The 12,783-nt window shown below is 40.7% G+C and overlaps 3 protein-coding genes across 4 annotated transcripts; 2 read left to right on the top strand and 1 right to left on the bottom strand.

The window, feature by feature from the left end:
• Positions 1–637: 637 nt before the first annotated feature.
• Positions 638–3,613, top strand: si:ch1073-416d2.4 (coiled-coil domain-containing protein 42 homolog). 2 transcript variants are annotated; one of them, XR_009205759.1, is made up of 8 exons: positions 638–857; positions 1,009–1,054; positions 2,113–2,289; positions 2,377–2,534; positions 2,642–2,724; positions 2,863–3,035; positions 3,167–3,485; positions 3,582–3,613. XR_009205759.1 is itself a non-coding variant. In XM_058398833.1 (8 exons), exons 1-8 carry the CDS (start codon positions 751–753, stop codon positions 3,555–3,557), a joined length of 1,044 nt encoding a protein of 347 aa, XP_058254816.1. In that variant the 5' UTR covers positions 638–750; the 3' UTR covers positions 3,558–3,570. The 2 variants fall into 2 exon arrangements, 1 of the variants encoding a protein (XP_058254816.1); XM_058398833.1 differs by lacking the exon at positions 3,582–3,613 and having other exon boundaries at positions 3,167–3,277; positions 3,369–3,570.
• Positions 3,614–4,382: 769 nt separating this feature from the next.
• Positions 4,383–6,780, top strand: LOC131359197 (ubiquitin thioesterase OTUB2-like). The gene is made up of 6 exons (XM_058398836.1): positions 4,383–4,687; positions 5,646–5,732; positions 5,833–5,951; positions 6,037–6,121; positions 6,247–6,438; positions 6,511–6,780. The coding sequence occupies exons 2-6, from the start codon at positions 5,652–5,654 to the stop codon at positions 6,721–6,723; spliced, it is 690 nt and encodes a 229-aa protein (XP_058254819.1). The 5' UTR covers positions 4,383–4,687; positions 5,646–5,651; the 3' UTR covers positions 6,724–6,780.
• A 241-nt stretch (positions 6,781–7,021) lies between these two features.
• On the bottom strand, positions 7,022–11,368 carry ddx24 (DEAD (Asp-Glu-Ala-Asp) box helicase 24). Its single transcript, XM_058398831.1, has 9 exons — positions 11,229–11,368; positions 10,039–10,841; positions 9,178–9,594; positions 8,947–9,100; positions 8,237–8,749; positions 7,980–8,055; positions 7,704–7,892; positions 7,370–7,499; positions 7,022–7,263 (listed from the first exon to the last, which is right to left on the bottom strand). Exons 2-9 carry the CDS (start codon positions 10,829–10,831, stop codon positions 7,022–7,024), a joined length of 2,514 nt encoding a protein of 837 aa, XP_058254814.1. The 5' UTR covers positions 10,832–10,841; positions 11,229–11,368.
• Between the last annotated feature and the right edge of the window lie 1,415 nt (positions 11,369–12,783).

Genomic DNA, 12,783 nt, shown 5'->3' with positions numbered 1-12,783 from the left:
GCATATATAACACTATGTGTTGCATGCATGTGCATAAATTAAACAGTTTGGTGAGTGACCAAACTGTGAATCGTGTTACAGTGGCTAAAAATTAGACTACTGTGAGTAACATGACTTGGACGTTAAGGGTACTTGGGATAATAAATGAGTGCACTGCGTTTGATAGGCACATTGTAAAGACGGGGTGTGTGTATGTCTGATGCTCTTCAGAGCAGAAGGTAGGATAACGCTACTGAGAGAAAGCCTTTGGGGCAGTTACTGTGACACTGTCAGAGCCACTGCTGTATTGAGAATGGTCCACAGTATTATATAACACAATGTTTGGTGTTGCATGCACGTGCATGAAGTAAATGGTGACAAAACTGTGAATCGTGTTACAGTGGCTAAAAATTGGGCCACAGTGAGTAACATGACTTGCACGTTAAGGGTACTTGGGATAATAAATGAGTGCACTGCATTTGGAAGGCAGATTTTAAAGACGGGGTGTGTGTATGTCTGATGCTCTTCAGAGTAGAATGTAGGATAACGCTATTGAGAGAAAGCCTTTGGGGCAGTTACTGTGACAACGGGAAAACGCTCCCCGTCTTCCTTGTCCCTGGTCTCCTGGCAACAAAGGCAACACAAGTTCAGACGGACACAAAACCCGGAAGGAACCGAACGGGTCGCGAAACTAATTTCAGTGTAAAGATCCTGGACTATATTTAGTCTCCTGATTTAACAATTAAAATCAGACTGACCGCATCGCCAAAAATGGATACACTTTCTCTCCCTTTGTTGAATAAGGACGACCCGCGTTTTCAACTGAAAGTGGAAAACAGGCTGAAAAATATATTTGTAACGCAGATAGAGGACCACGGGTATGATCTTGAATATATGTCTATATTCTTTAAAATGAATACAGGGAAAAAATAACTGAATTGTTGTTAAGTGAATTGTAAACACAGTAGGAAATTCAACCACAGAAATGCATGTAGGTGATTTGCATAATAGTTTTTTTCTTCTTCATAGCAAAGAAGAGGGAGAGAATGTCAAGCACATCCCTGTCATAACAGAGGTATGCATGTAAATACTTGCTCTTTTGTAGAGCTCAGGTAATATGGGGCCATTTAAGCAATTTGCTGTGGTTATGATGTAATACTATTGCTAGGCATGCTATTGTTTTAATTTTATTACTATTACTATTACTATTACTATTACTAAGCATTAGAAGTGACACCATGTGATCAAATATTCATGCCTATGGATAGAAGTGCCCCAGACTTAGAGACAGGTTAGATGAATAACAGATAGATAGATAGATAGATAGATAGATAGATAGATAGATAGATAGATAGATAGATAGATAGATAGATAGATACTTTATTCATCCCAAAGGGAAATTCACAAGGTTTTTTCGTATCCTTCATCTTCATCAGTGAAACATCAAGTGTTGCTAATCGTAATTAAAATTGTATGTGGACCACACTAGTCAAATAATTGCTAAAGTATAGTCAAATTCTGTTTGAGAAAATACTGAAACTTATTTAACAAAAATGTAATAAAACAGTGACAGATGAATTACTAATATGCTAATATGTTCATATTAAAAGACTGACATTTTTCTTTAATTTTTCATTTCATTTCGTTTCATTTCATTTTATTTCATTTCTGTACCACTTATCCGATCTATACTCGGGTCACGGGGAGCCTGTGCCTATCTCAGGAGTCATCGGGCTCTTTAATTTTTACATAATCAAGATTAATACAACATTATACATTGTCATTTGTTTCTGTTCCAGTCTATTTTAGCTTTAGAAGCCAAGTTTTAACAAAAACATACTCAATAAGTTGCATAAAAATATAATTTAACATACATACATACATACATACATACATACATACATACATACATACATACACGCCTTTGAGATTACAGAAATTCCTAATTTCTTCTTCAGTGGTATTCAGTTCATGACAGAAAATGTTGGAGAAATCAGGAGTGCAAATATTGTCCCTATCATTTAAATAATGTGAGCATAATGACTTCGTTGATTTTCTTGATCTCTTACTTGAATGTTCCAGTTTCTGCTTGGCATATTTCTACCGTTTCTAACCATGTGTGCTAATGTGCAGTCATCTAACAGGATCTTGAAAACGGGTGTCAACACTCTTCAAAGGACACTAGTGCTGAAGACACAGGTGCGGCTGGATGAGGTAAACAGGCAGTTAATTCAGAAACGGCTTGAGTTCAATGATCGCATGCAGGCTCTGGAACAGAGAAGGGCAGCACTTCTGGAAAAACAGGCAGAAGTAAGGAACCAAGGATTTGCTTTTGTCCTTTGGTGTATTGTTTGGTTCATCTGGTGACAATTCTGATGCCATTTGTCTCTTCTACAGATAAAAGAGAGGGCAATGAAGTTTGAAAAATTTGTGGAGGAAAATGAAGTCAAGCGACAGCGTGCTCTAAAGAAATATCAACAAGAGAAGAAAGAGAATGAGCTGAGGGAAGTGGAGAAATCCAAACTACATGAAGAACTAGAGCAGTTTCAGATCAGGTAAATAAATTTGAAAAGAAAAGACAGAAATCATCTCTGGCCAGTGTTTTGTCATTTCTGCATTTATTTATGCAGCATATTACATGTGTTTTTACTTTTCTCCACAGACATCAGCAACTAAAAGGACGGGTTGATAAATATAAAATTTATGAAAAGTATATGATGAAGATTTTAGATTTACTACCAGAAGGTAAGTAATGAACATAGGCTATAATACATTAATAACATTTATCAGATTTATATCCTAACATGATTTGTGTAGAACACTGAACCTGCTATAGCCTTTTATTTATTAAGGATGATTTGCATTGCATGTCCTTATGTGCAGCTTACTCAGAATATGGTTCAGATTCTTTGGTGATGCCTATCATCAGACGCCACGAGACCTTGTCCATCACTCAGCAGGACTTGTTGCAACGTCTCACCAGTCTGACAGAGGAACTACACCAGGGCCAGTGCAACCTGGATTCACTTAAACTGGAGCACAGCACCAACAGACTCGTACGTGGCATGCACATATCAAACTATAGCAACTGTAATTTGTGATAATGGTTAATACTTTTAGTGTAGTATAGCATACAATTTGATGCTCTTAGCCATGAATAAACTACATATTTTATTTCTGGAGATAGATGTCCAACAAAGAATTGTCAGAACTGCGGACGCAGTGGGATCAGATCAGAGAGAAGAATGAACAAATGGAGATGACCCTGTATAATCACCATGACCAGTCCCGAAATCAGGTCTGACATATAACCTGGAACACACGTTTTTGTTCCCCCACATAATGTCTTATGCAGAAAGTGTAAAGCTTCGTTTCTCACGTGTGAGTAGATTGAGGAGATTGGGTGTCTTTTGCTAGCAGTGAAAAATATTGCACAGCAATGCCACCTCCAGCACTATGGACCTTTACACGAGATGGACTCCCTGACCATGATGGACATGATAAAGGTATACAAAAAAAAAAAAAATGTCACAAATAGTCACAATATGTGTGTCCCACAGGCCACAGAGAACACATAAGTCTGCTCATGATTATTTCTGCAGGAGTTCATTCTGGAGACGCTGGATACAGAGAGGAGAGCACTGCAGATAACAGACTCCAGTTCAGAATCGACAAAAAGTAGAAGACACAGAGGAAGAAAAGGACCAGCGCTGACTGTGAACAGCTCCAGTAAAGTGAACCTAAAGAGCAGTAGCAAAACCAGTCAAAACGAGCTGCTGAGTTCCTCCAAGACGATGTAATCAAACATATTTGTGACTGGTAATAAGAGACTTATATTAAAGAATCAGCTGTTCTTAACTCATTGAAGGTAAAATAAATAAAGCCATATTTGCTATTTCCTACTTTGTGTGCAGTATTTTTCATACAATTCATGAAAATTCATGCTGCAGGATGGTACAAGAATACAGCACCAATACATTTGTAGTAGACAGTAGATTTTCAGCTAAACAAACAGACAAATAAATAAATAAATAACACTTTACACAGAGATCAGAGGAATAGATATGTTCCAACTGGATATTCTTTAGTGTTCATTGACCACTGTTGCCATTTTTCTAACAAACATGATAACTATGCAATTTGATAATATTATAAAATTACTTTAATTTCCTAATCAGTATTTTTTTTCCAGTGGTAACATTCTTCAAATATAAACTTAAGATTTTAACAGAAATGTTCAGTGGCAATATTAGCTTTGTGTTCAAAGACCTGACTGAGTTATGGCGCCCCCTGCCGACCAATAGAGCAAAATAACAACAAAAGACTTAGAAATAAAAAAGAAGAAGAAAAGAAGTAAACAATGTATTCTCTTTAAAACGCACTCTGCACGATCTTTCCCGACAGTTCACTCGTAAAACAACGATTTGTATCGAAATGCTGAATCACTTTCTCTTTTAAAATAAAAAATCGCTCGGTCCCTTTAAGAAAGCCGCGCGCTCGCGCATCCGGGCAGGGGCAAAACATTGCAAAATATCCAAGAACGTTGCTCTCGTCCTGTTCAATAATACCTTCACCAGAGCGCGTGCAGGTGTTTCTGCGTCATCATGGAAACTACCAGCTATTTTCTGTGGAGCTTTAGATAAAGAAACTTCATCCTGTGCTTTTGGGAATTAGCGGTCATCGCACCGAGGACTGAGATCTTTATCATGTAAGTGTTTAAACGCGAGGGAGATTATACAGAAATGAAACTAAGGAGCGAACTGCGGTTCAGCAATGCAATACAACCAGAATTTCTATAATAGTCTCACGCCCTGTATGAGGTACACTATATTGCCAAAGGTTTTGGGACACCCCTCCATATCATTAAATTCAGGTGTTGTTTTTCAGGGGTTGGGCTTGGCCAGTGGAAAGGAACTCTTAATGCTTCAGCATACCAAGACATTTTGGACAATTTCATGCTCCCAACGTTGTGGGAACAGTTTGGGGACGACCCCTTCCTGTTCCAACATGACTGCACACCAGTGCACAAAGCAAGGTCCATAAAGACAGTTTGGTGTGGAGGAACTTCACAGAATCCAGACCTCAACCTGATGAATTAGAGTGAAGACTGCAAGCCAGACCTTCTCGTCCAACATCAGTGCCTGACCTCGCAAATACGCTTCTAGAGGAATGGTCAAAAATTCCCATAAACACACTCCTAAACCTTGTGGAAAGCCTTCCCAGAAGAGTTGAAGCTGTTATAGTGGCAAAGTGTGGGCCAACTCCATATTAAATTTACATACATGTAAAGGCAGATCACAGTTTTGGCCTGGCTTGCAGCCTCCGCCCTAATTCATCCCAAAGGTGTTCTATCAGGTTGAGGTCAGGACTCAATTCAGGCCAGTCAAGTTCCTCCACACCAAACTCGCTCATCTGTGTCTTTATGGAACTTGCTTTGTGCACTGGTGTGAGTCATGTTGGAACAGGAAGGGGCCCAAAACTGTTCCCACAAAGTTTGGAGCATGAAATTGTCCAAAATGTCTCAGTATGATGAAGCATTAAGAGTTCCTTTCATTGGAACTAACGGGCCAAGCCCAACCCCTGAATCCAATAATTTGGACAGGTGTCCCAATTACGTTTGGCAATATTGTGTAACTCACCAGCTCATGCAACCCATGCTGTTTCAGTTTCAGATGGACATGTCCAGATTAGTCTCCATCAAGGAGGCAATTTCAGCTGAGACACTGGAAGAGTCAGAAGCTGAAAAATACCAGGTATAACGTGATGTTAAAGTACTGATCCTCTGTTATAATGCATGTTTCTACACGAAACACTCAACTTCTCATGTTACACACTATTTCCTGTTTCGAGTAGGACATATGCCACCAGTTTGGGTTTATCCGCAGAGTAAAAGGAGATGGGAATTGTTTTTACAGGGCTCTCTGCTTTACACTTGTAGAAAGCTTGCTACATGGTGAAAGCGCTATACAAAGGTACATGCACTTGATTACTAATTTTCTGGAACAATGATTAAGCAATAACTTTCAGATGGTATAGGAATTGTGTTTCATTTCTCAGATTTCGGGACAAGCTGCTAAGAAGTCATCAAGTGCTACTAACAGCTGGCTTTGATGAAAGGGCTTTTAAAGATTTACTTAACACTGTAAGTACATAAGATCCAGGAGCTCAAATGTACTCTGTCACTCTGGATGATGTTTGTACACCACTGTACAAAGACAAACTCAGTGTGTGGGTTGATTTTTTTAATTAATTATTATTATTTTTTAGTTTAACAGTGTACTGGAGCGACTTGAAACAGATACCTGTGAAGAGACTCTGTTAAGCCTTTTTAATGACCAGGCTACCTCAGACAGCATGGTGCAGTACCTGAGGCTGCTCACTTCAGCACACCTACAGAGCAATACTGATTTCTTTCAGCACTTTGTGGAGGCTCCAAATTTGAAAGTTTACTGTACTCAGGTGAGCTTTATTACTATCACATATAATAATAACTAGATGAGTTCACGTTTTGATGCACTTGTGTTGTCTTAGGAAGTAGAAGCCATGGCGATGGAATGTGATCATGTGGAGATCCTGGCTTTAGCTGAGGAATTGGACATTAGTCTGTGTATCATATCCATGGAGGGCAGTGATGGCCACCTTACATACCACATCATTCCTGAAGGATCTCAGCCTTCCCTGTATCTTCTCTACAAGACATCTCACTATGACATTCTATACAAGCACAGAGAACACTGGAAATAATGTTTGGACCAAACAGCCTGGAACCAATTTTTTTGGATGATCCACATCTTCTGCACATATATATTTTCTTAAAATCATGCAAGTGGCCAATAATAGTCTTCAAACATTTTTATACATTTAGATTTTTTCCCTACTGACCATAAACAAGAGACTGTTCTGTTATGGAGATAATGTTCTAATACAAAAATGCAGAAAGACAGTTCATATATCACTGCTGGAACAAAAGTGATATGTAAAAGGTCTGGATATTTTGTATAAAAGTTAATTATATCAACCTCCAGTATAAATATCATTACACTTATTGTGGTTTTCTTTTCTGCTTCTTTTGTTTGTCTTTCTGTTTTTGTTTGTGTACACTGATTAGAGCGGTTTCATCTCCCAAAGGTAGCTGGGGCAGCTGAAGTTTGCCCATCTGAGTAGGGTATTTAGTCTTCATGTGGGCTTTGAAGACTGGCTGAGAGATCAGGTGCTTCAGGTGTTTCTTTAAGCCTTTCACAAGTTTCTGTTGCTCTCGGTCATTCTCTTCATCCTTGTCCCCTCCTGTAAGATAGAAATCATATTATTACCTGGTAACAGGGACCTCTTTAAAGCACAATCAACACAGCACCAACACTGCAGAATACTTTTACAGCTGAACAATACTCACCCAAAAGCAAGTCATCATCAAGGTCTATGTCCATTTCCTCGGCCGCCTGCCTGAACCAGGAATTGTGCTGCTGCCTTCGGCAGTTGTAGTATTCAATCTTTTCTATTTTTCTTGCCACATTGACACGTTCCTGTAAAATTGAACAGTGGTTACTCACCAAATGAAGTCCATTATATTGTCTCAGAAATTTCCTAGGCAAATTCAATAAAGCCGTGCCAGAAAAAGCATACCAAACATCTCTCAGTACATATAATCAGTCATGCAACACATACACAATTAAACAGATCTGATGATACCACTTTCCTATGATGTCCTATGAAGTTAGCTGTCATACCTTAATGGCAGTCATGCATTTGTTCTGAACAGGAAACATAGGAAGGTCCTCATCCTTTCCCAGTGTCCTATAGATTTTCTTATAGTTCATCATATCATCTGGACCAATCAGGAGCAAACTGAGACCCTCTTTGGCAGCACGAGCTGTACGTCCACTCCGATGGACGTACGTTTCAGATGTTCGTGGGACCTTTTCCAGAATGACACAAATGTTTAAGCAGCCTACAAATGTAAATTAGTGAAAGATAAGCAACATCCATTTTGAGTGACGAGTTACCTGATAGTGGATGACATGCTGGACATCTGGAATGTCAAGTCCTCGAGCAGCAACATCCGTCGTGAGAAGGACGCAGCTATTTTAAAATAGAAAGAATTATAACTCCATAATTCAAAGGTTAATCTTGGAATCTTAATCATAATAATAATTTTATTTACTTGTCCAGAGTATTGTAAGAGAGTAATCAGCTATTAAAACATCCTTTGGGTAGGCAGACATATATGTATAGAAGAAAATGATTTCCACAAGTCTCTCACCTTTCCCTCTCTGCAAATCTCTCCAGGTTTTTCAGCCGCTGTTTCTGGTGCATATTAGCATGCAGTGGCAGTGGGGTGCAATCCAAAATAGTTAGTAATGAATTAAGCCTCTTGATGCAGTCAATGCTGTTTGCGAACACCATCGTGCGTCCAGGGTACTGCAGAAGGAAGTAGTAGAGATAATAATCTTTCTCCTCCTTGTCACAGTGGATCCTGGTTTCAGTCAGTGTCTCCACCGTGGCTTCCTTCCGGGTGAGATCAATCACTTTTGGCTTGCCTTTGATTCCTACTTTTTCCATGAGCACCTCTAGCTTGCTGCGCTGCTCCACTTTCTTTCCTTTCTTCTGCATCACTCTGGCAGGGAGGCTGTGGATCATGGTTAGTGTAGCAGAGAACACAAAGGTCTGTCTCTTCGGGTTGAACTGGGAAGTGTTGAGCATCTCCAGCAGGTTCTCAAGCTCAGCAAAATGCCCTTTTTCAACCATGCGGTCAGCTTCATCAATAACCAGGCACCTGAGGAGATGGTTTTGTGCATGTTATTGCTTCTATCCACTTGAATGTAATAGTTTCAAAGTTTAATAAGTATCACTTGCTCAACCATTTCAATTATCAGATAGAGAGATCTAATAAAATAAGACAATCAAATTAATTAAATAATATACTACAGGGTGAATTGAGTAGTAAAATACATTAGCACCTCACAGCATTACCTGAGCTGCCTTAGGTTGCACAGATGAGGATGTTTATCCTGAATCATCTCCCACAGGCGCCCTGGTGTGGCGATAACAATCTCTGGCCTGCGCTTCAACATCCTGTCTTGTTTCTGTGGTGCCATCCCGCCCACCAGAAGAGCAGTTCTAATACCTGTTTGAGGTAACACAATCAGTACAGTCCCTGCACATGAAATAATAAATTAAAGCTTTCACTTTAATATCACAGACCTGTAAACTGTGCTACAGCATCAATATGATGTTTGACTTGCACTGCTAGTTCTCTGGTTGGTGTAAGAACAAGTCCAAGTAAAGGCTGTTTCCCGCTATCATCTTTTTCTTCTGTCTTTGTATTAAAGCTTGTGCTCTGGATGGCACCTTCCTCATGTCCTGGTGTATCATCATCGTCATCTTGACTTTGATGGTCATCAACAGAACCACAGTCATCATCTTCATCTTGAGCGTCCACGCTCCCCTCATCTTTGTCTTCTGTGTCGTTCGAGTCTCTGACTTTATCCAGGTAAATGCTCTCCACATCCACAGGGCCAGATTTCCCGTCTGCATCTGCATTTTTACTGTCAATGGTTTCCTTCCACTCTAATATTCTGTGGATCATGGGAATTCCAAAAGACAAAGTTTTTCCACTTCCTGCAGAGCAATGACAGAAGAATACAGCGTAAGTTTATTGTGGACAACACTAAAGGTGACATTTTTAATGCTGGATCAGTCACATAAGGTTTCAAATGTTAAATTCCAGGGCTCTTACAGAACAGTGAATCACTGTAAACCTGTACCTAAGCCTAACAGCCTTCAGCTGCTCTGTTCAACTGTAAATGTTCCCTAAAATAGTATTTTAGTAAATAGTACAAGACTTTATTTAAAAATGGCTTCACTCAATGCAGATGCAAATGCACTATACATCAGACACAAACCACAGAGCCTACATACTGTTTTGAACTGAAAACTTTTTATGTGCCTTCAACACCAGAATATGCTCAATTTATCTAACTCTCAAAACTCTCTTTTCTGTTAACAATAAAAGGGGAATTAAAGCAAAAAATCTTAATGTCTCATATGCACTTGTCACATTACCTGTCTCTGCTGCACCCAGAATATCTAGGTGATCTCTAATGGCAGGAGGAAGAGCAAGAGCTTGAATCGGTGTAGGTGCAGAAAATCCAAGTCTGCTCAGAGCCTTTAGCACAGGTTCAGGTACATACAGGTCTTTCCAGGCCGATACATCAGTGTCCTGCCCTGCTGTTTTTGAGAGGGCTGCATCTGTCCAGTTCTTGGCTTTTCTTTTAGCTCGAACCTGGACCTCATCAGCAGGGTCTATTAGTGCATCAGTTTCTGTTTGTTCTGCAGTTTTCTGATTCTTCTTTTTCTTCTTCTTCTTCTTTTTCTTCTTGGTCTTTTGTGTTGTCTCTGCTTTGAGCTCGGTGTAATCATCAGAGTCTTGCGGTGTCTGGTCATCTCCTTCTTCAGCCAAAATCTCTAAGTCATCATCTAAATGATCATCATCTGTGAGCACATCATCACTCTCATGTTTCTTCTTTTTCTTCTTCCGCTTCCTAGCCGGACTGTCTTCAGGTGACAGCTGTATGAATTCTTCCTGATCTTCTTCAGCGTCAATTTCACTGGCTTTTCTCTTATTGTTTCGTTTTTTCCGGGCTGTTGTGTCTTTTAAAAGCCCAGCCATGGCTGATTTGTTTTTAGTGTCAACCAGGGAATAATCTGTGAGTTCTTCAAAACACACCACTTCTCCCACTGTCTCATGAGCGAAAACGCTGGGATCAAGCTCCACTGCTTTCCAATTGCCCTTTACAAGGATCCCTCTTTTGGATAGCCCACAGCCCTTCTTCTCCTTCATATTTTTGGTCTTCATCTTTCTTTATCTAAAGAAAGACAAAGAGAAGAGCTAGATGAATCTAATTACTACTGGTATTGATGGTTGTACTTAACTCAGTCTACATAAAGTACAAGACAATACACTGTTGTGTTAGGCTTTTTCTCATTGTTCTCTTATCTCTCTAGCTAGACTCCTTTGCACCTCCATCCAAGAAATAATACACAGTGAAAGATTAATAATTATCTACAACACGTTACCTGTACACATACATATAGACTCTTTCATATGGCGTCCAAATCATTAGCCCTAATGCTAATGCAGTTTAATACAGTATCTAATCACATGCTTTAACAAGTGAAAACCAGCTAAATACGTTACACAAGCCAGGATCGCTAAACTCCGTATGGCTCAAAGAAAGATAAATAATACTCACCGAATGTTCACGTTTGTAAGAGGTTGTAACTTTTAAAAACTGCTCCTCATGCGCATGCACTACACGAGGGCGCAGCCATTACTGTAGCGATGGCGGCGTTCAGGGTTGCCAGATCCTTCTACAAAACTCCACCTCCAGTGACTTCTGTGACTTGATGTGCCTCATGACGAGCCTCTCGAAGCATTTCATCACGATTGGTGTGAGTGCAACGGAACGGTAGTCATTGAGGCAGGAAACCGTGGACTTCTTTGGCACAGGGACGATGGTCGTTGTCTTGAGGCACGTAGGGATGATGGAGCTGCTCAGCGAGATGCTGAAGATGTCAGTGAAGACATCTGCTAGCTGCTCTGCACACTCCCTGAGAACTCTGCCAGGAATGTTGTCTGGTCCAGCAGACTTCCGTGGGTTAACTCTGCATAGAGTTCTCTTCACGTCAGCCGTGGTGAGACAGAGCACTGGGTCATTAGGAGAAGGGATGGTCTTCCTCGCTGTTGTGTTGTTCTGTGCCTCAAACCGAGTGTAGAAGTCGTTCAGCGCATCTGGAGGGGAGGCATCACTGTCACAGGAAGGTGAAGTTGTCCTGTAGTTGGTGATCTCCTGAATGCCCTGCCACATGCGCCGGGAGTCTCTGCTGTTCTGGAAGTGGCCGTGGATTCTCTGGGCGTGTGCGCGCTTCGCCTCTCTGATGGCTCGGGACAGTTTGGCCCTTGCTGTTTTTAAGGCCGCCCTGTCCCCTGATCTGAAGGCAGAGTCTCTCGACTTCAGGAGAGCACGCACTTTCGCAGTCATCCACGGCTTCTGGTTGGAGCACGTTGTGATGGTCTTGGAGACAGTCACGTCATCGATGCATTTCCCGATGTAGCCGGTCACTGATACCGTGTACTCCTCCAAGTCAATAGAGTCGCCGTTGGTTGCAGCCTCCCTAAACATGTCCCAGTCAGTGCACTCAAAACAGTCTTGAAGAGCAGAGATGGCTCCTGCTGGCCAGGTCTTAACCTGTTTCAGAACCGGTTTAGAGCGTCTGACGAGTGGTCTGTATGCTGGAATCAACATAACAGAGATGTGGTCTGAGTAGCCGAGATGGGGGCGGGGCTCCGCACGATACGCGCCGGGAATGTTTGAATAAACAACATCCAGCGTGTTCGCCCCTCTGTTCACTTGGGATTTTATTTTTTAAGGGAAATTATTATTACAGCAAAGTGGGGACTTAATCTAAAAAAGGAAAAATAGAATACTTTCTTTTCAATTCCTTCAAATGGCAGACGGATGTGAAGGTCAGATGTCCACAAAACTTTGGCCAGTAGTGTACATGTCTCTGCTTTTGCATGTTAGAATAAGGGGGATTTTTTTGGTGATGTTTGTTTAGTTGAAAAACTGTTTTTCTCTGTCAAATAAGGTACACCGATCAGGCATAATATAACACTGACAGTGAAGTGAATAACACTGATTATGTCCTCATCATGGCACCTGTTAGTGGGTGGGATAGATTATGCAGCAAGTGAACATTTTGTCCTCAAAGTTGATGTGTCAGCAGCAGGAAAAATGGGCAAGCGTA

Source organism: Hemibagrus wyckioides, linkage group LG09, assembly GCF_019097595.1.
Source record: "Hemibagrus wyckioides isolate EC202008001 linkage group LG09, SWU_Hwy_1.0, whole genome shotgun sequence".
Classification (NCBI taxonomy): Eukaryota; Metazoa; Chordata; class Actinopteri; order Siluriformes; family Bagridae; genus Hemibagrus; species Hemibagrus wyckioides.
This window is presented reverse-complemented; position numbering and strand designations above follow the sequence as displayed.

What these genes read in the sequence shown, in the direction of transcription:
- si:ch1073-416d2.4 (XM_058398833.1), top strand. Translation starts at nt 751, where the DNA reads ATGGATACACTTTCTCTCCCTTTGTTGAATAAGGACGACCCGCGTTTT. An exon ending in TTTAGATTTACTACCAGAAG is followed by an intron (nt 2,725 to 2,862) that starts GTAAGTAATGAA and finishes CCTTATGTGCAG; the next exon opens with CTTACTCAGAATATGGTTCA. An exon ending in ATGACCAGTCCCGAAATCAG is followed by an intron (nt 3,278 to 3,368) that starts GTCTGACATATA and finishes ACGTGTGAGTAG; the next exon opens with ATTGAGGAGATTGGGTGTCT.
- LOC131359197 (XM_058398836.1), top strand. Translation starts at nt 5,652, where the DNA reads ATGGACATGTCCAGATTAGTCTCCATCAAGGAGGCAATTTCAGCTGAG. An exon ending in CAGAAGCTGAAAAATACCAG is followed by an intron (nt 5,733 to 5,832) that starts GTATAACGTGAT and finishes TGTTTCGAGTAG; the next exon opens with GACATATGCCACCAGTTTGG. An exon ending in TTAAAGATTTACTTAACACT is followed by an intron (nt 6,122 to 6,246) that starts GTAAGTACATAA and finishes ATTATTTTTTAG; the next exon opens with TTTAACAGTGTACTGGAGCG.
- ddx24 (XM_058398831.1), bottom strand. Translation starts at nt 10,831, where the DNA reads ATGAAGACCAAAAATATGAAGGAGAAGAAGGGCTGTGGGCTATCCAAA. An exon ending in AGCATGTCATCCACTATCAG is followed by an intron (nt 7,893 to 7,979) that starts GTAACTCGTCAC and finishes ATTCTGGAAAAG; the next exon opens with GTCCCACGAACATCTGAAAC. An exon ending in AATGCATGACTGCCATTAAG is followed by an intron (nt 7,500 to 7,703) that starts GTATGACAGCTA and finishes TCAATTTTACAG; the next exon opens with GAACGTGTCAATGTGGCAAG.